The 27,059-nt window shown below is 39.9% G+C and overlaps 1 protein-coding gene across 2 annotated transcripts in view; it reads left to right on the forward strand.

Moving 5' to 3' along the window:
* Positions 1 to 27,059, forward strand: part of LOC122813124 (phosphofurin acidic cluster sorting protein 1-like) — a 3,500,289-nt gene that overhangs the window by 1,218,858 nt on the left and 2,254,372 nt on the right. For both annotated transcript variants that reach the window (XM_044085266.1, XM_044085275.1), the window contains exon 9: positions 15,217 to 15,368. In XM_044085266.1, the coding sequence (XP_043941201.1) occupies positions 15,217 to 15,368 (152 nt within the window). The remainder of the gene's footprint in view (positions 1 to 15,216; positions 15,369 to 27,059) is intronic.

Here is a 27,059-nt window from a genome sequence, read left to right on the forward strand (position 1 = left end):
TAGTGGTTTTGGTGGATTTGGATTTTTTGAGGTGGAGCATGTCCATTAATTCTGGGTTGGACATGGCCTTGTATGTCAGGCACATGTCACCTCTGAGCAGACGGTATGCGACTGAATAGAGCTGGAGTTTCTTCAATCTGGCAGCATATGACAGATTTTGGAGTCCCTTTATCCTTTTGGTGAGAAACTTTTGGGGTCTCTCCAATTGCTGCAGATGTCGGGCGAGATACATCCCGAATGGGGCATTGTACTCGATCATTGGTCTGATAAGTGAAGAGTAGAGGGGAACAATGACCTCACTAGATCTGGATGTGAATCCCTTCCTGATCAGGTGGGCAATGCAGAAGGTCTTTCTAACCACTTTAGCAACGTGAGAAAATCAACCTACTAATTGTTAATGATTTATTTACTATTGAGGATGAGAAGATGAAATATAGTAACATGAAAGTCAAAATAGAGGACACGTGTAGGTTTTTGTATGAAAGAAAATGTAAGAAATTGAAACGTGACATAAATGAATATAAGGACAAAACTAGTTCTCCACAATAATTTCATAATCATTAATGGTGGAATTTATAAACAAAATAAAGGAGTGGCCATGGGTACGCCATGTGCGTCGGCATACTCCAACATTGTGTTACATCATTGGGAGTCACAATTTATTTTTTCATCCAAATGGGCAAGGTGGATCGTTCATTATAAGAGATACCTTGATGATATTTGTATACTGTGGAGTGGTAGTACAAATGAATTTGAACGTTTTATGGAACATATCAATTCCTCTACAGAATTTTTAAAATTTACATTCACAATAAACCCACAGTATCTACATTACTTGGATGTAAAATTAGAAAAGAATATGACATTAAATTGTTTTGAATCAAGTATTTATAGAAAAAGTACCCACTCGAATATGTTTTTACATTTCGACAGTGGCCACCCATTATTTCAAAAAAAGGGCATCATTAAAGGCCAACTGATAAGGGCCTCTAGAATTTGTAGTAATGACACACTTTTTCAAACAGAAATTGAATATCTTAGGGAATTATTCATTGAGAAAGGCTACCCTGTAAGTGTATTTAATTCCTTGGCCACTGAAGTCCTGTCCAAGAGAACTACATAATTTTCCCCCTTGCTTGGCAAAACCTTTATTCAAGATACAACAACTAAACATACAGATGAGAACAAAATAGGTCAAGCTTTTATATATACTTATAACAACGATAGTGTTGACATAGAGAAAATCATTTCTAAGTTTTGGCCAATTTTATCCATGAATGATGAGATAAAGAAAGTTATCTCGAAAACACCACAATTTATAAGGAGAAGAAACAATAACCTGAAAGATCTGCTAGAAAAGGAATTGTTAACTAATCAACACAATAACCAACTTGCCAAAGGCACTTACAAATGTAATGCATGTAGACAATGCTGTTATATGATTAACAGTAAAGGAATCTACTTAAAATCTAGAAATATTAATTTATTTCCACAAGGACATTTTAATTGTAACACCAAAGGCGTTGTCTACCTAGGAATTTGTCAACACTGTCTTAGTTTTTATGTTGGTAAGACGGAGAGAACCCTAAAAAGAAGGGTTTATGAACATCTGTATGAAATTAACAACAAAAAAGAAACAAATGCATTTTTCAAGCATTCATTAACTTGTAAGAAGATGTCTTTAAAATTTTTAGTATTAGAACAAGTAACCAGCAATATGAGAGGGGGAGACTGGGAAACGTCTCTTGAGTATAAAGAACTACTATGGCAACTAAAATTAAATGCCTCAAGGTTCCCAGGACTCAATGATTGTATAAGTATCAATAGTGCCCTCAAATTCAGAAGAGCAAAATTATAAGGACTAGTTCAAACATTATAAAATTTCCAAACTTTTAAAGTTTATTTAAGATGAATTTATTTATTTATTCATTCATATATATTTTTAAACTATTATGGTTAGATGTAGTATAATGTTATAGTAATCTGATTCAATTATAACTGTTATTTATTTGTATACAAAAACACACATCAGCTTAGATTGAAACACAACTGACTATAATTTTATATAGAGTTGTTAGAATTAATATTTTATGATATTTATTTTAATATGTTAAATATGATATTTTGATATCTTTTTAATGACATAATGCTGTGTAAAATGACTGTGTTAAACTATAAAATAACAATCCAATGCAAGGTCAAGGTAAATGTATTAGGCACTTACTTTTCAATCGTTTATTTTACAACGAATTGTACTAGGAGCATAATAAGAAATGAATGCTCAGTACTGCTGTATATAGCCCTAAAATCAAACTGACAATTCATTAAGATCAATTGGCAATTAAACAATTGATTAGTATGTATATAAGGAGAGTACAACCTTTACATTTTATCTTGAAAAAGCCTGGGAGAGCCCGGGCGAAAGCGCTTGGTTTATTGTGGACTGTGAATTTCGTATTTAAGTCTTTCTGTGCATTGTGGACTGTGAATTTCGTATCGAAGTCTTTCTGTGTATTGTGGAGATCGCATTAAACTTCAGATTGTTGAATTTTGGGTCCTGGTTTCGGTGATTCTTCAGCTGTGAACTACATTTTTACCAGTGGTGACTGCTTTTTGTTCTTTTACAAAACTAGTTATCCCAAACCTAAAACAAAGGGATTTTATAAATAACAGGGAGGGCCACATAACTTGGAAGGTGGTTCCCTAGGTTATGAAGGTAACTTTAGAGAAAGAAGAGACAATGGAGAAAGATTTAACCATCATAATGGCAATAGGGAGAGAGGTTATGACTTAGATGACCCTCAAGAATTTCCTGAACCCAGGAGGTCTGAGAGAATCAGAGAACAGGGACCGGTTAGATCAAAGACAAGGGGGTGGGTACCCAAAGAGGAGGCGTTTTTGAGCTCAGATTTAAATGGGACAAGTTTTTTTTTAGAAGTATCACTGAAGCAGACAAGGAAAATATTGTTATGGAAGGTAGTAGGTATTTGATTAATAACTTTAGTATTTACAACTATAGTGGGTTGGAGGTCACCAGGACACATTTTGATCTTTTTTTTGCAAAGGACTCAAATTTGTTCCTAGTTATGCAAAAGACATTTTTAGATCCCTGATTGATTTGAAGTTATTCATACGTAAAAATAATTTGGAGTTGATTATGGAACAGTATAAGGAAGGGAATAACCAGATTAGATTTCAGAACAAAAAGAAAAAGAAAAGTACATGTAATCCACCTCTTCATCCATAACTGTTGAATTTTGACAGACAGGTTGAGAAAGAGCTTAGGGAAAGTCTTAGGCTGAGAAGGAAACAATTTAATCTTACTAAAGATGAAAATTTGCTTCTTACTTCATTAAGAGACAACCAATACATTTGGGTAATGAAGCCCGATAAAGGTGTGTTTGTGTGGGGGGGTTATTATGGATAGCATTTTATACTCAGCTAAAATGCTGGAAATGCTTAATAATACAAATAGGTATTCAAGAGTTTCTAGAAACAAAATTAATGTGGCATACAGAAAAATAGACTTCATATTGAATGAATTAAAAGAAGAAGGAGACATCAATCTGGATACATATAATTTTTTTATCTATATACAAGCCCAAAGTGCCATCTATATTTGGGATCCCGAAAGTCCATAAAAATTTAGAGGATCCACCATTTAGACCTATTGTGGTTGCTACGGGATCCAAAACCTATCCAACAGCCAAATGTTTGGACAATAAGCTTAAAAACATTTGGACAGGGAGAATGGGAATCCTTAAGGATTCCTGTGACTTTTTAAGGAGTATTAACAATAATTTGTATGGTAATGAGCTAATATTTGTGACTTTGGATATCCAAGACCTGTTTAATGTGATACCTCACAGGGTGGATTAGAATGGTTCGAAGAAGCATTGAGGTACAAAGGGGACCTTGACAATGGTTCAATAGGGTTAATAATAGAGCTTATGGAGCTAGTGCTAACAAATAACTTTCTTTTCTTTGAGGGAGAATTTTTTAAACAGACTAGTGGAGTAGCCATGGAAGCAAGTTGTGCTCCCATGTATGCCAATTTGGTACTTTCCAACTGGGAGGAGAAATATATTTTACATTCCAGTTTTTCTAAACACTGGAATTACTACTGTAGATACCTGGACGACATAGTTATTTTTTAGTCCGGACCAGAAGAAGAACTGAATAAGTTTATTGAATATATAAACAGTACTACTGAATTTTTAAAGTTCACCCACACTATTTCTAAGGAGACTTGAGTATGTAGATGTGGCCCTGGAAAAGATAATTGAAGTTAAGCAATTTAAATCTAATGTCTTCAAAAAGAAAACTTTCTCCAACTCCTACCTATTTTACTCGAGTGCGCATTCATTTTGGCACAAGAGGGGTATAGTGAGAGGACAATTTATCAGGAGTAGCAGGATGACCTCGGAAGACGGATGATTTTGAAATAGAAAGTCAAAAATTGAAAGAAATGTTTCTAGAAAGAGGATATCCCCTACCACTTATTGATGAGATTAGGGTTGAAATTAAGGCGGAAAGAAGGAAGACATTTGCTCCTATTTTGGGTGAACCTCCACCAGTGACGATGGGGGAAGGGAAAGAAACAAAAGATGCCATCAATTGGAGTAGTAACTATGTATTAAACTACAGTGCTAGTACTGGATCTATTAGAAATATAGTTTCAAACAACTGGAATAGGTTTAGCAAGTATTCAGACCTGGAAAAAATGTTTTAGATCCCTTAAAATTCACCTATAGGAAGGGGAGGAACATCAAAGAATTACTAGAAACAAGAACGAAGGGGTGCAAGAAGAGAAAAACAGGAACATACAAATGTGGGAAGTGCTCCCAGTGCCCACATGTTTTGCAAGGAGAAACATTAGTTCTGGATGAGAGAGGGGTAACACTTAAAACAAATGGGTTTGCAAACTGTGACACCATTGGAGTGGTATATTTAGCTATGCGCAGCACCTGTGGGGCATTTTACATAGGGAAAACCACTAGAAAGTTTAAAAGATGGATTTACAAACATCTTAATGACATAAAAAAAATGGAAGAAAATAATGTCCTTTACAGACATTCGACTACCTGCACTTCAGCTAATTATGTTTTTTTGTTATAGAGAAAATTGATATGGACCCACGGGGGGGACCTTGGGAGACCACAATAGAATTTTGTGAATTATTTTGGCAGTTAAGACTGGAAGCCACTAATAAGCCAGGGTTTAACGACTGCATTTCTTTAGTATCAGTCTTAAAGCTTAGGGCAGCCAAATTATAACGCTATAGTTGTTAGATGGAAATTTAAGGTAAAGTTGCGTACATTTGCCCTCCACTTTTGTGTGTGTTATGTGGTACCTTCTGCCACAACGTATTAAGTATTGACATAGTCTCTCCTTTGATAATCACATCACCTATTTAAAAAATTCTCCCTCAAAGAAAAGAAAGTTATTTGTTAGCACTAGCTCCATAAGCTCATCTCATCACAAAAGGTTTCTCATCCAGAAAAAAAGAGGTAATTGTTCCCCTCTACTCATCACTCATTAGACGCATTATAGAGTACAAAGCTCCTTTTGGTGTGTACCTCACAATATATCTACAACTGGAAAGGCCACAGAAATACCTCACAAAGAGGATTACTGGCCTCAAAATGATGCCCTACACAGACCCTTTCAAAAAACTCCAGCTCTACTCCGTCGCATATCGCCTTCTCAGAGGTGATCTCTGCCTAACATACAAAGCTATGTCAAACCCAGAGCTGTTGGACATGCTCCACTTAAAGAAATCCCAGTCCCTCCGAGCTACACGCTCTGGGGACCTAAACCTTATCCTCACAATAAACAGAACATGCTGGAGGGATAGATTCCTGTCCCAGTGACTTCCCATACTCTGGAACAGACTACCTATCTATGTCAAACAGAGCTCCTCATTAGCACTCTTCAAGAAAAATCTTGATGATTGGATGGGAGATAGGAAATTCACCCCAGGGATCACTTCTGTGGTTCTGCTCGACAGGGGCACAGGAAAATAATTTTCTTGGGTGGCGAAAGCCAGGGTACATTTTTGGCTAGGCTTATATAGGCCCTAGGGTCAATAGCCTAGTACCCTCCTATGAACCTATGAACATGACTTTTAAAGCAAATATGGTATTTTTTTTTATACCATTGTCTCAACAAGTTGTACTATCTGTCATATAAAGTATTGACATTATTTTAAAAGTAAGCATGGTATTTTATTTAGTATTATTGTTTCAATATTGAAAGGTTATTTATATTGACATCACTTTTAACTTTAGAATACAGGACATTTTAGGAGATTTTGATGTCTTATGTTTTGAAAAAAAGTTTTTTTAATTAGTTAATTAGAATAAAATATTGATTGGGTGATGCAAGGGAGGGGGAAGGATATATAACGAAGATTTCTCACTTAATGTTATATCTGATGATGTCTTGGAAGCGACAGGATGTAAACACAGTGTACAATATAAGCGGTATTATATTAAAGAGAGTAACCTTCAGACTTTATGGTGTGGCGTTTTCTTTAGGAATCTGATGTCAGTGTGCCTTTGTTGTTTGGTTAGAGTGTGGAAGAGAGGTGAAGAAGAGAGTACAGGCAGGATGGAGTGAGTGGAAAAGAGTATCAGGAGTGATTTGTGACAGACAAGTACCAGTAAGAGTAAAAGGGAAGGTCTACAAAAGGTAGTGAGACCAGCTATGTTATATGGGTTGGAGACAGTGGCATTGACAAAAAGAGCTTGACGTGGCAGAGTTGAAGATGTTAAGATTTGCACTGGGTGTGATGAGGATGGACAGGATTAGGAATAAATATATTAGAGGGTCAGCCCAGGTTGGAAGGTTTGGAGACAAAGCCAGAGAGGCAAGATTATGTTGGTTTGGACATATGCTGAGGAGGGATGCAGAGTGTATTGGGAAAAAGATGCTAAGGATGAAGCTGGCAGGTAACAGGAAAAGAGGAAGGCCTAAGATAAGGTTTATGGATGTGGTGAGAGAGGACATGCAGGCGGTTGGTGTGACAGAGCAAGATGCAGAGAACAGGAAGAAATGAAAACAGTTGATCCGCTGTGGCGACCCCTAACTGGAGCAGCCGAAAGAAGAAGAAGATCTTCCATTCAACTAACTAAAATGGATCCATATGCGTGTGTGTGTGTGTGTGTGTGTGTGTGTGTGTGTGTGTGTGTGTGTGTGTGTGTGTGTATATATATATATATATATATATATATATATATATATATATATATCGGTCTACTTGAGTAGACTACCGAATATGTGACGTTTGCCCTTTTCTCTACTCTAGTGCAATTCAGTAGTTGGTATATTTACTTGGGGGGGGTGTATCCCCCCCACCTTGGTGGGTTTAATGTAGTACAGTGTATGTTTAGGTTTATTGTTGGCCGAGTATTTTGTTTCTTAGTGAAAAATTTTTATTGTGTGCACTTTCGGTTTACAGACACTTCAGTATTGTCGTCTCGATCAAAAGAAATTCTAGTAAGTGAAAATTCGGTCTACTCAAGTTGACCCATATATATATATATAATACATATATATATATATATATATATATATATATATATATATATATATCCTGGATCTTGGATTCACTCCTGTGCATTCAGCACATCTGGCAACAGTCACCCTTCAGCACTTGCTGTTTCCGTAGGAGCTAGGGTTTTACAGGATCAGGTTGCTAGCCCAAGCCCCTATGCTCCTCAAAGGGTAAACCACACACTCACACCTAGGGCCAGTTTAGAGTATCCAATCCACCTACTGCATGTCTTTGGAATGTGGGAGGAAACCAAAGCACCCAGAGGAAACCCACACAAACACAGGAAGGACATGCAGACTCCACACAGAAGGCACCCCAGCCGATAATCGAACCAGATATCCTGTTGCTGTGAGGTGACAACTCTAACTGCTACACCACCACGCTATCCATACATATATTTATATATATATATATATATATATATATATATATATATATATATATATTGGAGTGTACATGCTTAATTATGAATATATACAGATGCTTTGAAGTCAAAATTACCCTTTGAATTTGATAGAAGCAAAAATCAGGGAATTGGAGGAACATATGTGGTTCTTACAGACCTCAGAATATAGAAACACTCTATTATATGGACATTCTACAAAACATCCTTTGTCACTGAGGTTGTAGGAGCTACTGACTCACCCACATAGCCATCAAGGACTATGTGTTCCATATGGCTTTTTCTATGCTAACCAGAAGGGCTTCCACTCTATCTCAGGTGCTGTGCAATGTAAAAAAATATATTATTGGGGCAGATTCAAAGTGCACACTAAGTGTGCATGGTCTGTATTCAATAACATCCCTACCATATTTGTTTGTGCTTTCTAGTCACTCAGAAAGATTATACTAAGTTTACGTATAGCCTTCACTTTGTGGTAACCTTTATGAATCCCACTCAGTTTTTAAAGCTGCAAGAAAATCAGTAGGAAAACTAAAATTAGGAAGAAGAAGGTGTGAGTTATGCTGGTATTGTCTGTTCACTCATTGCAAGTGATGCAAGATATGCTTTGAAGCCATGGCTCAACTCTCAGACCATGGCAGTGACGCCATATAACAATGGTGTAAACCTGCAACATTGTCAAGCATCTGCTTGGAGTGTTAAAAGCCAGCTACCATTGCCTAGGTACCTCTGGTGGTGCACTGTAGTAAGCCCTGGAAAGTTGCAGCCAAGTATTTGTCATGTGTGCTACGCTGTACAACTTAGTTTTATGCAGACAGCTACCATATGGGTTAACCATCAGAGTGGCTGACAGACCCGAGCCAGCAGTGGAGGTGACACCAAGTGAGGAATTATTGGATGAACTGATTGTTGGGGAACCACATGCAATGCTGATGCAGGCACAGTACTCTGTGGCAGTGGCAAAGAGGCGGTGTCTAATCTGCAACTAAAAGCGATAATAAAGTCAACAAAGAATACATCTGATACATACAGTACTACATCCAGGCTATGCAGTAGAGTGCACTGAATAGCCACACTGTATGTCAGGCATTACTTATCTTATATAATAGACAGAGGTAAGCTGAGCACAACTCTCATCATTTGGACTTGTCGGGGTTGAGCACAGTGACAGGGATCAGCAATGGCTACACTGATGAAACTGCAGAACGAATAGAGGAGGTGGAAGTGTTACTGGGATACACAGCTGGGAGACTGGGGAGAGCCATCTCGTTGGCATTCCAGAAACCATGTGGACCAGATGGGGTCCTGATGGCAATGTTGGTGCAGTCAGTCGCCCTTAGAACCTCAGGGAAATAGGCTAATTCATAGTGCAAGTGAAATAAATTGTAATCATTTTCAGGATGTTTCTAAGCAGCACTTACAAAATGAAAATCTGTAAACTGATACGCAGCTGAAAGAATAGATTCTGTTTTCCCCATTTTAAAATTCTATAGAAGAAAGAGCACTTAAAGGTTAACTGGCTGTTTTTGCTTACACAATAAGAGCTTTTGTATAATGTGATACACCTATGATTTTGCTGCTTGCTAGAGTAGTTTATAAATGTTTCTCTATTTAATAAATCTGGTACTCACTCATTAGCTGCAACAGCAATTGACTGTTCTAGTGTTTTTAATATGGCTGCAGCACTGCTTCTGTTGGTTACCTTGTCATGTTTGAACTGGTAACACTTGAAAGCCAGAACACAAGCAGCACTTTTGTTCTGTTGTAATTTATCTCATTCATGGTAGCAATTAAGTAAATTAAATGAGAAAATTATTTCATTTGAACAAGAAAGGCAAAAAACTGTTTTTTTTTCCTGATTAGGTTCCATTCATATGTAATAGAAGCAAACTGTTACAGTGTAAAAGATATTCATACATTAGTAGATGTTGAACATTGCACATTTGAAAAAGTGCATTACTGAGTTTGTCAGTTAAATAATAGGTCATGTGAGAAGTGCTTTGAAGAGACCACCTGGCATAATGGTTAAGATCTTCACTACCCATACACAAGGTACAAGTGTGGATACTGGCCTCCAACCAATTCCTGTTTGGAGCTTGTATGTTCTTCTTCTGTCTGTGTGGAGTTCCTCCCACCTCTGAAAAACATGCTGGGTGCTTCCATCTCAAATTCACCAAAGAATGGAGCTGTGGGCAGCAGTACAAACTCTATATGATGCCCTGTGGGAACAAACCAACCACTTTGGGCATCTGCTGCGGTGTGCAGTATCCCCAAGATAAGAGAACACAGAACACAGACCACAGACTTTTTGCAGTGGCAGCACTAGCCACTCAGTAGTGTAAAATATGGTTCTAGATGATGTGGTCGTGTTGATTAATGTCACCAAATGTGTGATAAGTGGGTTGAGGACCAGGGGAAGTGGATGACATTATGGTAAGGAGGAGGCTGTATGTCTTGTGTATCCAGGGGACAAGACAGAAGGCCGGTTTAGCAAAGCCACTTGGCTTGGGATAGGAGGAGTACAGGTGTGGGAATTGTGTTGAAGGAGAGGCTTCAGAAGGCAGTGAGGGATGTCATCAGAAATAGTGATAGATTCATGGCAGTCAGACTGCAGACTAATGACAGGGCAGTATTCATAATCTCATAGTATTCCCCTATAGCAGGGTTGTGATAATGAGGAAAAGAGTGCATTCAGACAGCAGTTATAGAACTTACTAGATAAAGCAGGATAACATGAATTGCTGTTGATAATGGGTAACTTAAATGCATGTATCAGGACAGAAAGAACTGGATATAAGGACTGCCTGGGTTCACATGGGAGAAGCAACAGGAATAAAGAAGGTGAGGCCATTCTAGATTACATACAAGAATGGCCAACCTGCAACTCAGGTAGACTTCCTCTTAGTAAGGAAACGGCACTGGGGTAGAATTAGTGATTGCAAAGTCATCCCCAGTGAAACATAAACCCTTGGTTGCCACAATCAGCTGCAAGTAGTGGTCAGAGAAAGCTCTAAGGTCAGTAGAGACCAGGGTGAAGACTTGGAAGTTGACTGGAGAGAAAGTACAACAGTTCAAGGAATTATTCAGGGCTCTAGCACCTCAGGAAGAAGAAGGAGAAGAACAGGAAATAGGTGGAATTGAAGAAGAGAGCACCTCAAAACAGCAGGTGTGAGGACTTACAGAACAGATATGTGACCAAGCCAGTTATGGAAATAAGGCACATAAGGAAAGCTGGTGGTGAAATGCAGAAGTCCAAGAAGTCATTAAAAGAAAGAAGGATTTCAGGAAAAAAGTGGGAGATACAAAAGATGGACCAGGCTAGGAAGAAATACAGGTTGCCCAACAAAGAAGCTAAGAAAGGAGATGCAATAGAAAAGAACAAGGCATCAGAGGCACTGTAGATGACACAAACAAATTTATATCAGGTGGCAAGGCAAAGACAGAAAGATAAAAAGACCTTTCATAATGGATGCCAGCAACAACCTTTTCACCAGTCCACAGGACATCACAGGCAGATGGAAGAAGAACTTCCAGCAGCTTCTGAATGAAGAAAAACCCACAGAAGCTGTATTGCCCCAGACACAGCCAATGATGAGAGAAGAGGAGGAGCCCACCATAGAAGAAGTAAGAACAGCAGTAAGGAAAATGAAGTCAGAGAAAGCAGCAGACTTAATGAGGTCACAGCAGATATTATGAAGATGCTGAGTGAGATAAGGGAGAAATGGCTCCTGAGGGTATTCATAGCAGTGTGGAGAGAAAGACATATCCCAGATTACTGGAGAATAAGCATACTCGTGCCAGTGTTCAAGAACAAAGGGGAAATTCACAGCTGTGGGCAGTACAGAGGTACCAGACTCCTGCGACATTGCATGAAAGTTCTGGAGATGGTGATTGATAAACAAATATACAGAGCAGTAGAAAGTAAGATGGGAGATGAGCAGTTCAGATACAGATCAGGCTTCAGCAATAGTGACCCAATGTTTGCAGTGAGACCAATAGTTGAGAAGAAGCTACAGGTGATGAAAGAGTCCAACTGGTCATTCCTAGACTTGAAGAAAGGCTATGACAAGCTCCCAAGAAAGCTGATTTGGGCAGTCCTACAGTGGTTCAAAGTCACTGAAATATTGTTAGAATTAGTGCACGCTGTGTACAAGGATCCAGTGACTAAAGTACAAACAGTGGTTGGTTCACAAAGGGGTGCCTAGCCAAATGCTGTTCATACTGGTGATAGACTACATTAGCAAACATGTTGGAGGGGATAGATCAACAAAGCTATACAGATGATGCGGCATTACAAGCAGACTGTGAACAAAAACGTCAGCAAAGGATAGGGGAATAGAATGTAAAACTCAAGGCATGTGGGATGAAACTGAGTACAGGTAATACAGTTGTATTGGCAGCAAATGGAGCAAATCAGAAGAAGCTGATAATTGTGATAGAAGGGAAAATAGTGAAACAGGTTAACAGCTTCAAGTATCTTGGGGCATGGTTGAGGAGAAGGGAAGTCTGAATGATGATGTCAAAGCTAGAAGCACAGGAGCTGCAGCCAGCTAGCACAGAGTGTCAGGGGTAGTATATGACAGAAGAATGCCAAAGAAGCTGAAAAGCATAGTGTACAAAACAGTGTATGGTACAAAAACCTGGGCAGTAAAGGCAGAGCAGTTGAAGAAGCTAGAGGTCATGGAGATGAATTGCTTGAGGTGGGTGGTAGGATGCACACTATGGGACAGATGAAGAAATGAGGACATAAGAGCAGAAGCCAGAATGGCTCCAGTTGCAGAAAAGATCAAAGAGGATTAAGGTGGTTCAGGCACATGTGCAGAAAAGTAGAAGACAGTCTGGTGAAGAAGATTTGTGACAGACAGGAAGAAGGGAAGAGGAAATGAGGTCATCCAGCAAAGAGGTTGATGGATTGTGTGAGAGAAAACCTGTGACAGTCAGGCATGAGTGTCGAAGAAGGTAGGAGAGTGGCATTGAATAGAGAGAGATAGAAACAATTGACAACACCCTGACCGCATGTAGAAAACAGAAAAAAGGGGAATGATGATAATGATGATGATGATGGGATGTGGTTCCATAGTTTACCTGTACTATTTGAATATAGAGTCACTTGCAGTATTAAATTATTTGGTTATATTGATTAGTTCTTTTTCTGTAGATCATAAAATTGGGAGAATAGTGTTGTATTAAGTTACTAAGGAATGGGCAATTTTCTGTCTTATAGAGAAATATGTCTATTATAGTTAATAGCTGAGGAAGTGCTAGGTAATGTGATGATGATGATGATGAATGTGGTAGTTTTAACCAATTTAATATTCAGAGAGCTAGGAGGTGGCATATTCTGTTGTTATAGGTTACTGCAAATTTGGCTGTTTTATTATAACATTGGCCAAGTCTGGACAGTTGTGAGATGTGAAGGTTAGTGAGGCAGCATAGGGAGATTGCAGTAAGAAAATACAAGCTATATATCTTCTGGCTATGTTAGGGAGTTAGGTTTTCACTTTGTATAATGTTCCTGGTTTTTGATGAGTTTTTTAACCACTTGTGATACATGGTGGTAGAATTTCAACTGGTCATTTATGATGGTGCCTGGTGATTTTTGTGTGGTTTGCTTGTTCTGTCATAGTGGTATTGGTAGAGACGATAGTGGATAGTTTCATTTGGTAGAGATGTGTTTTGGGGTAAAGAGCAGTAATTTAATTTTTTTTAGGATTTGTTAGTAGCTGTAAATTATTTAGCCATAATTCAGTTGATAAGGATTCTTGTGTTAGGTCTTGGAGTTTAAAGAGAGAGAAATTTAAGGCTGAGCATGTCAAGGTTAAGTCATCAGCATATTGAACTAAGGTAGCATTTTTGTAGCAATGTAGAGGTCATTGATGAAAATGCTGAAGTATGAGGTGTATTGTAGACATTGTGGGCCACCAATAATTACTTGTAAGAAGGTAGAGAAATAATTCCATTTCACTATTCTGTTTGAGAGATAGCTGTGGAACCATTGCAGTGAAGAGTTGATAAGCCCTAAGGATGAAAGTTTATGCAGAAGTTTCTGGTGGGCGACAGTATCAAAAGCTTTTAATAAGTCTAGAAAGATGGTTGAGACTAGGTTTTTGGCATTTCTGTGGTCATTAACAGTATTAACAAAATTCATCAAACCAGTAGTTGTGCTGTGATAAGGATGGTCTGTGTTGGGTTAAAAACAGAAGCTGGTTATCTATAGGATAGTTGAGAAGTTGCTTATGAGTACATTTTCTAATACTTTTGATAGGTGAGATAAAATGGCAATTGGCCGACAGTTTGAAAGATTGGTATTGATTCTCTCATTGTGCAGCGGAATAATGAATGACTTTTTCCTTAACAAGAGGACTTTGTTTTCCGATATGGTTTGATTTATCCGAACTGAAACTGGATATGCAATATCTTCAGATGCTATGTTAAGATAGTGGCCTGGGAGAGATTGTTAGAGGCAGTTGTATTGGTCTTTCTTTTTTAACATATTTTTGATGGTATCTGTGGGAACTGGTTGGAATGAGAAATGTTGAAGGAGGTTATTTGATTGAGTAAGGATGTCAAGACCTTGATTAATTGCCTGGCTGGTTAATGACTATACTGTGTATATTAAGTGGCTATTGAATTGGTTGGCTATAGTATTGTTTTGTTTTTGTGTGTTTGGTATTGGTTGTATAGCTTGTCTTGGATTTAACAGTTTATTAATTGATTGAGGCCCAGAAATGTTTTGGATTGCTAATGTATATGTTTTCACTGGTTGAGCAATGGGTTTTCTTATCTTCAGTGATAAGTTAAGTTAATGTTTCTGTGGGCTGTAACCCAACTTTCCCTTGGGCCATGCATTTCAATAGCATTGTGACTGTGAAATCATTGCTGCTTACCTCCTACAATATGTATTTGTACATTCCTTGTTATAGAAAGCTGGGAGAAATTCCCTTAGTCTCCTCATTAGAGTAGTTGTCCTTTTCAACATCATTATGAGCACAGAGACTGCTATCCCTTAGTCAAATACTCTTTCCCCCCAAAACCAGCCTTAACATACCTCAGCCACTTGATGAATCTGTGTCACCAGTTACATAAGTAGGCATCCATGTCTTGTGATATCATGCTGATTGTACTATAAACAAATCTTGGTTTGAAGTATATGAAAAAAGTAAAGGAATTCACTGTGAATTTGCTCTTAAAATAAGGTTGTTCTTATTGTACCCTATACTTCTACTCTTTCTTATACATATTCTTTTGTTTACAGGTGTTAGATTCAGATCCTGTTGATCAGGTGCAAGAAGTGGAAGAGGATCTGGATCTCCTTTACAACAGTCTTGAAGTTTATAACCCAAGTGACAGTGGCCCTGAGATGGAGGACAATGACAGTGTGCTCAGCACTCCAAAACCTAAACTGAAGTAAGACTTTCACTATAAGGGCTGACTTATTTAATGCATTACTTTACCATGATGTTTTTATTTATTTATATTGATTACACAGTATTTGTTTTGTACGATATCCTCTGGTTTGTGGTCTTTATTGTTCAACTGTGTGGGTCATTTGTTTGTGATGACAGAGAGTTTGTAACTTTACATTATTTTGTAGGGGAGGCTTGGATCTCAGATAAAACCACTCCCAAGATGAATGATTTTCAGGTTAATAAACAAGTATGTACCGAAACAAAGAAATATAAAACTCAATGAAACAGTCACTTGAACTAAAGAATGAAAACACAATAAATCAAATGCTACATTCTGCAAAACACTATGTTTAAATCTCACTACCCTGTAATCACTTGCTTAGATGGTTCATGTATTAAGCTTTACTTTAATTAACCTAAAAGAGAACTGAAGCAGAAGCAGTGAATGGTTAAGCCTTTAGCCAGAGGACTTGTTTTTAGCTCTGCAGTCTGACTGGACAGCACTGAATCAGATTTCCCTTCCTCTGAAGAAGGGGCAGGCCATTCTCCAGCCTGTTAACAACCTTCCCTTAGGAAGAATTGAAATGTATCACTTGCATCAGTGTTAAACATACCCGTAGTGACAGATCAAAGGGGAACTGGTTATTATTTTTCCCTACATTCATCTGCACCCACCCTGAGAAATCCCCTTCCAGTTAATTAATGTATTTACTTATCTGTTCAATAATTTATTCATTCTGTTTGGTAACCAGTGTAGAACACTAATCCAAATGCTCTACTCTGGTTACCAAATAGAATGAATAAATGATTGAACAGACAAGTAAATAAACTACCAACATAAAATTTCAACAAAACGCAAATTAAAGGTCATGCTGCTAAACGCTAGGAGTCTAAACATGAAACTGCACTCATTGGAAGCATTCTTAACTCTGGAAGATGCTGACATTTGTGCAGTCGCAGAAACCTGCTTCAAAGCTGTGGAGAGCACCCCAGCCTTACCTGGTTACTCATCCTATTATACATTCAGACCCCAAACTGTGGGCAGCAAAGCCAAAGGAGGTGGAGTTTCAATATATATTAAAGACACACACACACCTCCAGGCTGGTCAAACAGTATGACACACAGGAGACACTCCAGGTGCAGTTAACCATTGACAAGACCCTTATTCAAATTATAGCTAGCTACAGGCCCCCAAATTTGACTCAAGATGCCCAATCCACCTATCTGGAACTCTTCAGATCTATCAAGATCCAAACCTTTACCCTGATCCTGGGTGACTTTAATTACCCAACCATATATTGGAAAAACTACTCATGCCAGAACACAAATGCCCAGAGATTCCTCAAGTTTATCGATGCAAATGCCTTGGAAGAGCTAGTCGATACCCCCCACAAGAGGTGATAATGTCTTGGACTGTATTAGCCAACATGAGTAACCACTGCAGCACCCCTACAGTATCATCCTCCCTGGTAAGATCTGACCACGAAGCGGTCACTTTCAGTGTCACCATCTCCCCTGACCCCCCCCCCCCAGCTAGGGTCAAACAAAAAAACTTCTCCAAAGCTGATTACAACCTCCTGAGGGATGGTATAAATAGCTTCACAGCCCCCTCTCCCACTGCAGGAACTGGCACCAGTCTCCTCATCTACACCAAAGTGCTATATGAGCATTTATATAGATGCATGGAATCAGGAATCCCTGATAGGAAAAAAAATCATCCCCTGCAAGGAAGAATAATCCTGTCTGGTGGACATCTGCAATAAGTAAACTATGTAAAAAAAGGAAAGGATTGCTATCCAGGACCAAGAAGGAGCTGGTGCCCAATTGGAAACAATCTCTCCTTAGCATGAACAAGCAAATAAGAGCACTAGTGAAATCCTTTAAAGCCAACTTCGAGTCCACATTGGCCACATCTACTACAGACAATCATAAGGCCTTCTTCACATATGTCTGCAGTCTCAAAGGATGCACCCAGATCTGTTCAGAACTGGTGGTCAAGGACACCACATACACAAATGCTGTAGATGTAGCCAACCTACTGGCTGACAGATTCAGCAAAAACATCTCCTCTCTGTCCCCCCATCAGTAAATCAGGACATCCCCAGTACCTGCCCCCCACCCTTAAATCTAGGGAACAGGTCATCACTGCCGTCTCAAAGACAAAAATACAGCCTCCATGGGACCCAATAACATCCCAGGCTGCATCCTACATGAACTCAGGCATGAACTTGCAGCACCATTAGGCACCCTATTCATCCAACCCTGAGTACCGTCTTCATCCCAGCTGAGTGGAGGACAGCCACTGTCATCCCTTTACACAAAGGTGGAGCATCCACCGATCCAGGAAATTATAAACCCATCAGCCTAACTACCCTGATCTGCAAGGCCATGGAATGGATTATCATGGACCTTATTAACAGGGACATTGGCAACCTCCAAACATTTGACCCCACACAGTTTGGCTTTGTCAAGGGGAGTTCATGTCTGTTAAATCTGTTTGACTTCGAGACTGTCACCAAAGCCATTGACAAGGAGAAGACGGTGCACAGTGCCTACCTTGACCTGGCCAAAGCCTTTGACACTATTCTCCGCTTGGGCATAGCAGATAAACTCTCTCAACTAGGCATTAATCCATATGTTACAAGATGGGTAGCAAACTGGCTCACTTTTAAAATGCACCTAATCAAAATAGGGGAAGCCACCTCAAGCAGTAGACCCATAACGAGCAGCGTACCCCAGGGGGGTACTTCCCTGAGGTGCAGGCCAAAACCAGTGGGCTATGGCTGACAAAGTTTGCAAATGACTGCAAGCTGGGTACAGTCATCAATTCCCCAAGTGATGTGGACATCCTCCAAGAGGGTCTCACCCAAACAAATGACTGGTGCCAGAAGCATGGCTTCAAGCTGAATGCCAAAAAATGCATCATCATCCTCTTTGGGGAGAGTGACATCCCCACATATTATCACATTAATAACAACGTCGTAAGTACACAATCAGTAGTGAGGGATTTAGGCATGTAGGTTGAGCAGCCTGATGTTTGACCACCATTTTACTTCCATTGTACGGAAAGCTTTCTACATGGCCCACGTCATAAACAAGGGTATCTCATCCAGGGACAAAGAGGTCATAACATCCCTGTATTCTTCCCTTATGAGATCAATTATTGAGGACAACTCCCCCTTCGGCATGTACCTCACAAAGCATATGCAGCTGCTGGAGAGACCACAGAGATTCCTCACCAGGAGAATCCAGGGCCTCAAACATCTACCCTACACAGATAGGCTAAAAGCCCTGTCCCTCTACTCAGTTTCATACAGACTCCTCAGATGTGACTTCTGTCTGGAATGCAAAGCCTTGATGGGACTGCTGCATATCTGCTAGTCGAGCTCCACTCGAGCAACCCGCATGGACAACCTCAACCTGGTCTGTGATATCAGTAGGACTTGTTGGCGTGACAGATTTGTGTCCCAGAGACTCCCCTATCTGTGGAATAGACTCCCTCTACACATCAAGCAGAGTACCTCATTATCCCCTTGTAAGCACAACCTGGATTACTGGATGGGAAACAGAAAATACACCCCTGGGATTCCACCTGTGACCCTGCTGGGAGAGGGGCTTTGGGTGCTGACTTGTCTAAACATGGGTTAAACTTTTGGCTAGGCTTATAAGGGCCTCAGGGCCAGTAGCCTAGTAACGTCCTATGATCCTAAATGGATTTATTTAATTTTCAATCTGGACAAGCATAAATGACAATAGACAAGTAAGTTAACAAGAAGGATTATGAATACAAGCAAAATGTTGCATGAAGATAGCAATTAATAACAGTAATTTTAACAATAAAGTATACAGTACAGGGGACAACAAGAAGGGATGGTTAGAGAAAAGAGATAAGATAAAGAGAGTGAAAGTGAAGGAATAGAGCACAAAGTGTAAAACACAGCAAAAGTGAGGTGAGGACACACAGAAATTAACTGGGTGGGGGTTGGGGTTGGTATAATGCTTTAAGTGTTTACCTCATATTCACATGGTACATGGTTTGATTCTCATCTTTGAAAGACAAATTGGCTAGGCTTAAAATGACTCCCAAGGGCAGCCAGTCTCGTTTTTAGCTATGAACCTATGAACTACACACACATATACAGTGTGGAAGAGATGTCACATATTAATACAGAGAGATAATGTGAGGAAGACAAAGGTGCCTGACTGGTGAAGGAGAGAGTGGGGGATTAGATAACATGTCCAGAAGGAAGCATTTGTAAATTGACTCAGACTTGAGGTGATCTTTAAGCTGAGGACAAAATGATGGGTATGTCATGGGGTCTTTAATATTAGTAGGGAAGTATTCCCAGAGTTTGGGGCCCTAGGATGGGGAAGGCATGGTTAGTGCAATGATGTGTGGTTTAGTAAATCAAAGAACTTGACCAGAGTTGTTAAGACTTCTTTGATTGAAACTGTAGGGGGGGCATCTGAAGAGGTTGGAGGCAAGGAAAGCACAGGACTGTTCTTTGAGGAACTTGTAGAGTTGGGATCCAAGAAGCAGACTAGCACTTTGGTGGACAGGTAGCCAAATGGCTTTATTAAGCATGGTACAATAGTGCTCTTTTCTAGGGGTATATGGTAATTAAATAGCTGATAGAGTTGCTTATAGTTTCAGTGGTGGAGGAGATTTTCTTGAATGTTACTGCAGCCATTAGAAGTCCATATTCAAGCTGTGCTAGTAGAATGCCTTTGCCTGTGGCATTCCTGGTTGGTCTAAAGAGAAAGAGGGAAAATTTGTACGAATTAAATAGGAGGGAATTCATTTTTTTCATATTTGTTCTAGGTGGAAGTGAAAGTTCAGTGCATGTTCAAGCCACATGCCAAGGTATTTGAAGGAGATGACTTGATCGATGGGGTTGTCGAGATGGTCATGAATAAGAAGTGATAGAGAGTTTTTTCTGCTATTTAGAGGAGGTATAAAACAGCATTGCTTTTGTTTTGGAAGTATTCAGCATTAGTTTTTTTTGTTGTTAAGCTACTTAATAAGACAAAGGAAGTCAGTTGTGGTTGTTGCTGTATTGTTGAGGAGGTCAGATTTGAGTGAAGTAAGACCATATCATCAGCATAAAGTGAGAGAGAGAAGTGTGGGATGTTTATTAATGAAAGTGGAAAAAAAGAAGGGGGGCCAAAATGGAGCCCTGATGGACTCCTTTAAGGAGGGGTTGGAAACAGAGAGGGTGTTCTGAAACTAAACAGAGAAGTACCAGTTTGAAAGATAATTTTTAAACCAGGGAGCTGTACCTGGGCTCATTCCAGTTTCAGTTAGGTGATCTAGCAGAATACAGATTGCAATCTTTAGTGAGGTCAGTATAGATGGCTCCAGTCAGTAAGTGTCGGAAATGTTGTAGAACTGTTCCTACCGGCCCAAAAGCCGTGCTGTTTTGAGGGTAATAGATGATATTTGGAGAAATAATGGGTGAGTTGATTGTAAACTATCTGTTCAAGCATTTTACCAAATATGGGAAAAATGGAGATGGGATAGAAGTCAGTGGTGTGGAATGGGTTGGTTTTTTGAGAGAAGACATTAACAGTGGCTATTTTCCAGATATCAGATACGGTGTTTTGAATTAATTATAAATGTGAAGAATAGGTGGGACTGTGTAATCCTTACATAGGAATAAGAACCGTGGGAGAAGATTGTCAGGACCAGCAGGTGAGTCACTTTTTAGTTCTTCTTGTGGTAGTACTACCTGTTTAGGTTTGATTTCTTTAAAATAGAAAGTGGTAATATAGGACGAATGAGAGAGGTTAGAAGGAGACAAAGGTTTATTAATGGAATCAGGTACTGAAAGTGTACTGAAGTGGAGGCCAAAATCAGTGGCTGTGAAGTGAGATGTGGAGGAGAGGGTGTTAGCTGGATTAGTATGGCCTGTCAGGTGGTTTTTATTTCAGATTATATTGCAAAGACTTAAAGTAGACTTGTTTTAGATCTGAGAAAGCCTTTATTTGCAAGGCAAAATAACTCATTTGGCTGCTTTATTCTCAATCATTACTGCTTATTATTTTAATCTAATCTAAGCTAAACAGGTAGTATTACCACATGAAGAACTAAAAAGTGACTCACCTGCTGGTCCTGCTAAGAACTGTGTATTTTGTATCTGTACAAGTCTGTAATATACTGCATGTATTAGGTGTGTTTAGACTGTAATATACTGTATGCCTAAATTACTATACTACTTCTGATTGTATACCTTACTATGTGCCTTTTCTTACTGGCCTATATTTACCAATGTTTGTATACCTGTTTTTGTATGTTTTTATTTATTTATTTTATTTTACATTTGTTGACCGGGCTAGTCTGGCTGGATATATGTCCATTTTCAGCAGAGGCCCGAGGAGAAAAGCTCCACTATGTACTAATACAAACATAACATAACAAGGTACATCAAAAAAAAAGCACAATAGGATACAGTATTATAGGCATGTAAGAGAGCTAAAATAGCTTAGTAATAGTATAGAAGCAAATACAGTAGAATAGAGTCAAAACAGTGAGGATTCCTAGTTCTATAATCTTAACCACGCAATCATACTAATGTTGAAGTTAATGTTGTTGTTAATCCCACTGTCCTTAATAACTTGTTCATATATGTAAATGGAGCTTTTCTCCCCAGGCCTCTGCTGAAAAAGGACACGTGTCCAGTCGGACTTTCCCGGTCAACAAATGTAAAATAAAATAAATAAAATGTATTTTTATATAGCTATGCATGCTTGGAGTGGTGCCAGGATTTTTTTAAATGATTTACTGCTTTTGTGGTTTATTTACTTTTGCTGAACGTTCATAGGCAAGTGCTAGACTAGCTACCTTTGTGGGCCATTTTAAGTCTAGCCATTTTCGATTTTTGTCCTTGAAGTAACCCATCCCATGTGGTTATAGATAGGTATTATGCACCCCATAGTCAATAATTACATATTATCATAATGGGAATAACTGGGATTATACTGTAGATAATTTGTGGGGACCCATGCATGAGATAAAGCATTTAGGAGCTTCCTATTTCCATTACTAGTACAGAGGACAGTCCTGGGGTAAATTTTCTGTTTCCCATCCATAGATATAAGCTGCCCTTAAATATGGAAAAGGTTGTTCCAGGAGAAGTTTAGATCCCTAGACTGAGTATTTCTGATGTCATTTGACTTGCTGATGTATATTAAATCCATCGGTAATGGGTCAGAGTAAAGGTAAAAATCTCATATCTCTTCAGTCATTGGATCTGACTTTTTGGATCTTAGAAGTGCTTTGCTATTGTTTTCTTTTAATTAATCTGCTCACTTCCATTTTTTCTTTATCTCAATTTGCTCATAACAAAACATTATGTTTATGCTTTCTGAAGTTTCCATCTGCCACATTCTTGTTTGTGAGCTATTCAAGGTCTGTGTACCATTGTGGCTAGATCAAATGCTTACAATAAAAAATAAACATTTTATATTCCACATTCTAAATTGTCTTTCTGTTTTACCTTAAGCTGATGTTCTCAGAACAAAATATTTCCGTGGCTAGTAAAGATTCCATCTGTTGTATGTTTTCGGAACTGTTCAAAACAGGTATTTCATCTTGGATAATGTAGATCACAGAGCACGTGCTATGTGCCATACCTTTAAGAAGCATATCAAAGACTGAGCGTGCACATATAAATATCAAGCACGTGCCATTCCTAGTGCCATTTTGAAAGTGTAGCCAGGGAGTAAGCATATATGATTACAGCAGTTAAGTTTGTATATAAGTTACTTAAGTTAAAGTCAGTAAACTTCTATCATGATGTGTTTATATAAAATAAAGGTGCTTAAACAGAACCCACAAATACTTTTTTGTTGTTTCCAAAGTAGGTGAGCGACAGTTGAGCTACATGCACTAAAAACAAACATTTTCATAGGAAGCATTGTCCTGTCACACCCCTTAATTGTATATATTAACTTCACAATTACATAACAGTAGAACAAGTAAATAACAAATAAAACTAGTAAACTTATGTGTTTCTTTGAAAAGATTTCACTACTTACTTGGATCTGACAAAGGCTTTTAACATCATACCACATGACAGATTTGTAAATAAGCTAATGGCCTTAAACATTGATCCTTATATATGGTGAGATGGATTGCAAACTGGCTTATGGACAGAACACATGTTGTCAAGGTTGGTGATGCTGCCTCAGTTAGGGAAAAGACAACCAGTGTCATTCCAGAGGGTTACTTACAAGGCCTCATCCTGCTTTGCATGTATTCTTCTGTTCTAAACACTGACAACAAGGATCCCTGGCTGAGTAAATTTGCTGATGATTGTAAGCTAGGTGTATTTGTTAAATTGACCAATGATACTTTAAACAGAACTAAAACATGTTAAATCCTGGTACACAAAAAGAGCTCAAACTAAATTCTAATAAATGCAGTATCATCTCCTTCTGAAAACAACGATAAGGACATGTACACCTGGGTCGATGGCTTCCTCTCCTTCAATCATCATGTTGCAACAATAGTCAGAAAAATCCTTCTGTATTTTTTTATTTATCCTTTTGTTGACCATAGTCCAACTAGGCTAGTAACTAAGAGACCCAAGGTGACATTTATACTACTAGAGGAAATTTGTCCGGGACATCGGGGAACTTCCCCTATTTGTCATTGGTGCAAGTTGTACCTATTTTGGAGGAGCACTTCCTGTTTCCATTCCAGACACAGAGGTAGCTTGGAGAAACAGGGAGGCAGATGAAGAGAGAAGGAGATAATGGAGTGGTGAAAGAACTAGAGAAGAAAGCAAATATCAAGACTGGAGCATGTGTGCTGGATTCTGAGGAAATGTTTCAGAGAAATATATTTGATGGAGATGAGTCAGTAAACAGTGGATGTATAATTACAACCCTCCAGTCTGGAGGGTTACAGGATGATGTACTTAAAGAAATAGTGGTGTAGAGAGAGCCAGAAAATGAAGGTGATGTGTCCTGGGGGGATGTTATGGAGAAAATACAAAAGAAGGTTGCAGAGACAATCCTGAAGAGTAGTGGTGAGATGGAAAAGAAAACATGCAGAGAATGTAAAAGAAGGCAAAAGTGGAGTAGCAGAAAAGAAGGCAGAAGAAAATGAAAAACAGAAGTAAGTGGTAAGGATTCAAAGTAAAGAAGACAAAGAATTGGGCAGGTATTAAGTGTGGGATAATTTAGTAGCTCCTTTGGGTGTGAAAGCCCATGAGGTAAGAACATTTATTCTTATTAACAAAGAGACATTGTGTGACATTATATTTGAGACTGTCTTTTCAATGGCAATTTTTCTTGGATAATATGAAAAAAGAAACTGTAACCCACAGAATCATTATGTGGTAAAAGCATTTAACAGGGAAACAAAAAGAAAATTCATGTACAGTTTCGAACAGAGCTAGAAAGAGAGACTTTGAAATGAGTTTTGAAAACTTTATGTAAAGAAATACTGGACACTGCAAAAGTTTATGACAAAAGGGGTTTATGGACTGGTGTCTATGACTGTAATATTGAGTTAAAAATAGAAAGAGAAAGGAGTTCCAAGATGGCTGCACACTGAGTAACAGCTTGATGTTATGTGATCCTATCTCGCCTACATTCTGTACTAATGGGTTCGGAGCCGATCCTCGGCTCCGACTCGGCACGCTATACTATAGAGCGAAGTCTCTTATTGGCTGAGCTATTCTACATCCAAGGATGCACCACCACTGCTTCCCCAGATCTCATTTGCCGCTTTACAGCAAAGACGTGGTCTCGGACTTGGCTGAGCTAAGTGTCTTTCTTTTCAACAAATTTCTGTCAGAAATTTTTGATTAACTTACCCAAAAGCTGTTTTAACAGCTATCGTTGTTGTGTGACTGGTTTTGAACGAAGTTTTGTGGTGAAATTATCTTTTATTTGAGGGAAAGGATCCCGTTTTAGTTAGAGGGGCCTTGCCCTCGCGAGTGAGTTATATATATTTTTTTTTAGTGAGTCTTGTTGAGTGTTATAGTTGGACAAGTAATCCCGTTTTCCATTAGAGGGATATTGTCCTTGTTTGCTTCTTCTTTGACGTTTTTTGAAAGTTTCCTTTTTTGTGTAGTGTTTAGAACTCAATATGTCGAAAGAGCACAGACCTTCTGGGTTCAAGAAGTGCTCTAAATGCAGCTATAAAATGTCCATAACGGACGATCACTCTCTATGCGTGTATTGTTTAGGCCCTATACACCTTCAGGAGTCATGCAGCGTTTGTCACGCCTTTTCCTCCCGGGTCCTCCAAGAGAGGAAAAACAAATTGATTTTAAAAGGGCTTATTAAACCTACTTTTGAGGAGGCTTTATCTTCTTCCTCTTCTCCATCGAAGAAAAAGAAATCGTTGGCTCCGACCAGCCCGTCGGAACCAGCCACAAAGAAATCTCGGCAGGCTTCTCCATCGGCTCCACGGACTTCAGAGCCGAGGGCGGAATGGTCTGCCTCGATGCCTCCAGCCTCGACTCCTCTGGCTTCGGAGCCGACGGCTAGAGCTTCGAGAGGCGGGTCACCTTCATCGGCTCCACTGACTTCGGAGCCGATGAGAGTTGCCAGCTCAGACTCTTCCCCTTCGGCGCCGAAGTCCACTTCAGCTCCGAGGGAAATTACTATGGTTGTGGAGTCTCCCTCGGCACCGATATTCATCGAGACAATTCGGAGCCGGTCCCCCAGTCCTTCGGAACCGGTGGAGAAGTCGACTCGAACTCGTTCGATCTCTTCTCGGTCTTCGAGAATGTCGGATTCGGACATAGACAGGGTACTTCAAAGGCTGTTTCAGTCTCCAGTCTTCCAAAAGTTAGTCTCGGCACCAGCCCAGTCGGCTCCGGAGCCGATTGTCCACCCTGTTGTTTTGGTTCCTCCTCCAACAGCCTCGGCACCGTTGGAGCCGGTGCTGGTGGAGCCGGTGGAGGTTTTCGGGTCGGCTCCGACCTTTACTCCAACCCCGACCTTTGGGTCGGAGTTCAGTACACGGACCTCCTCAGTCGGCCCCGGGGGTGACATTTCGGGACCGATGTTTTCGGTTCCGAGCCTCCCTCTCGGTGCGTCGGCTGCGGGAGTGCCGTCTACTGTTGTGGCCTCGGGGGTCGGACCTTCCCAGGACTCGGGGGGTCCGGCCTTCAGGGCCATGAGGAGTGCTTTGGCCAAATCTTCTTTGGCTACCTCCACCATCTCTCCGGCAACTTCCCTTGGCACGGAGACTGGTTCCTTTGTTGTCCCCCTGTCTCAAGACAGCGGAGCCCTGGGGCCTGAGGTCACCCACATTGGGGGTTCCCCCCTTCCTGGAGGTCCTTCCGAGGCTTCTTCGGAGGAACCTCCCAGTAAGAGACAGTGAAGAGGAAGCACGTCGACTCGCCTGATGAGTCTCTCACCTCGGACACCGACCTCGATGATGCGGAGGGGTCCCCCAAGTCGTCCTCGGATGATGTCTCCTTTGTGGACATCTTGGAAATCCTGAAGCAATGAGGTGACTGGCAGCCCAAACCCCCTTCCGCTGAGGAGTCGGTATTCCTCAAGGCCTTCGGGGCTCAGCCCTCCGCCTCCTGGGTGTCTCTGCCCTTCGATGAGCTCCTGGATTTGATCTCTCGAAGGGCGTGGGAGCACCCAGATTCTGTGGAACCGGTGCCAGCTCGCCCGAATAAATTTCTGTCAGCCCCCCCTGAAAAGGACTTCCTCTCC

Source organism: Protopterus annectens, chromosome 1.part1, assembly GCF_019279795.1.
Source record: "Protopterus annectens isolate FY-2018-M chromosome 1.part1, PAN1.0, whole genome shotgun sequence".
NCBI classification, from domain to species: domain Eukaryota; kingdom Metazoa; phylum Chordata; order Ceratodontiformes; family Protopteridae; genus Protopterus; species Protopterus annectens.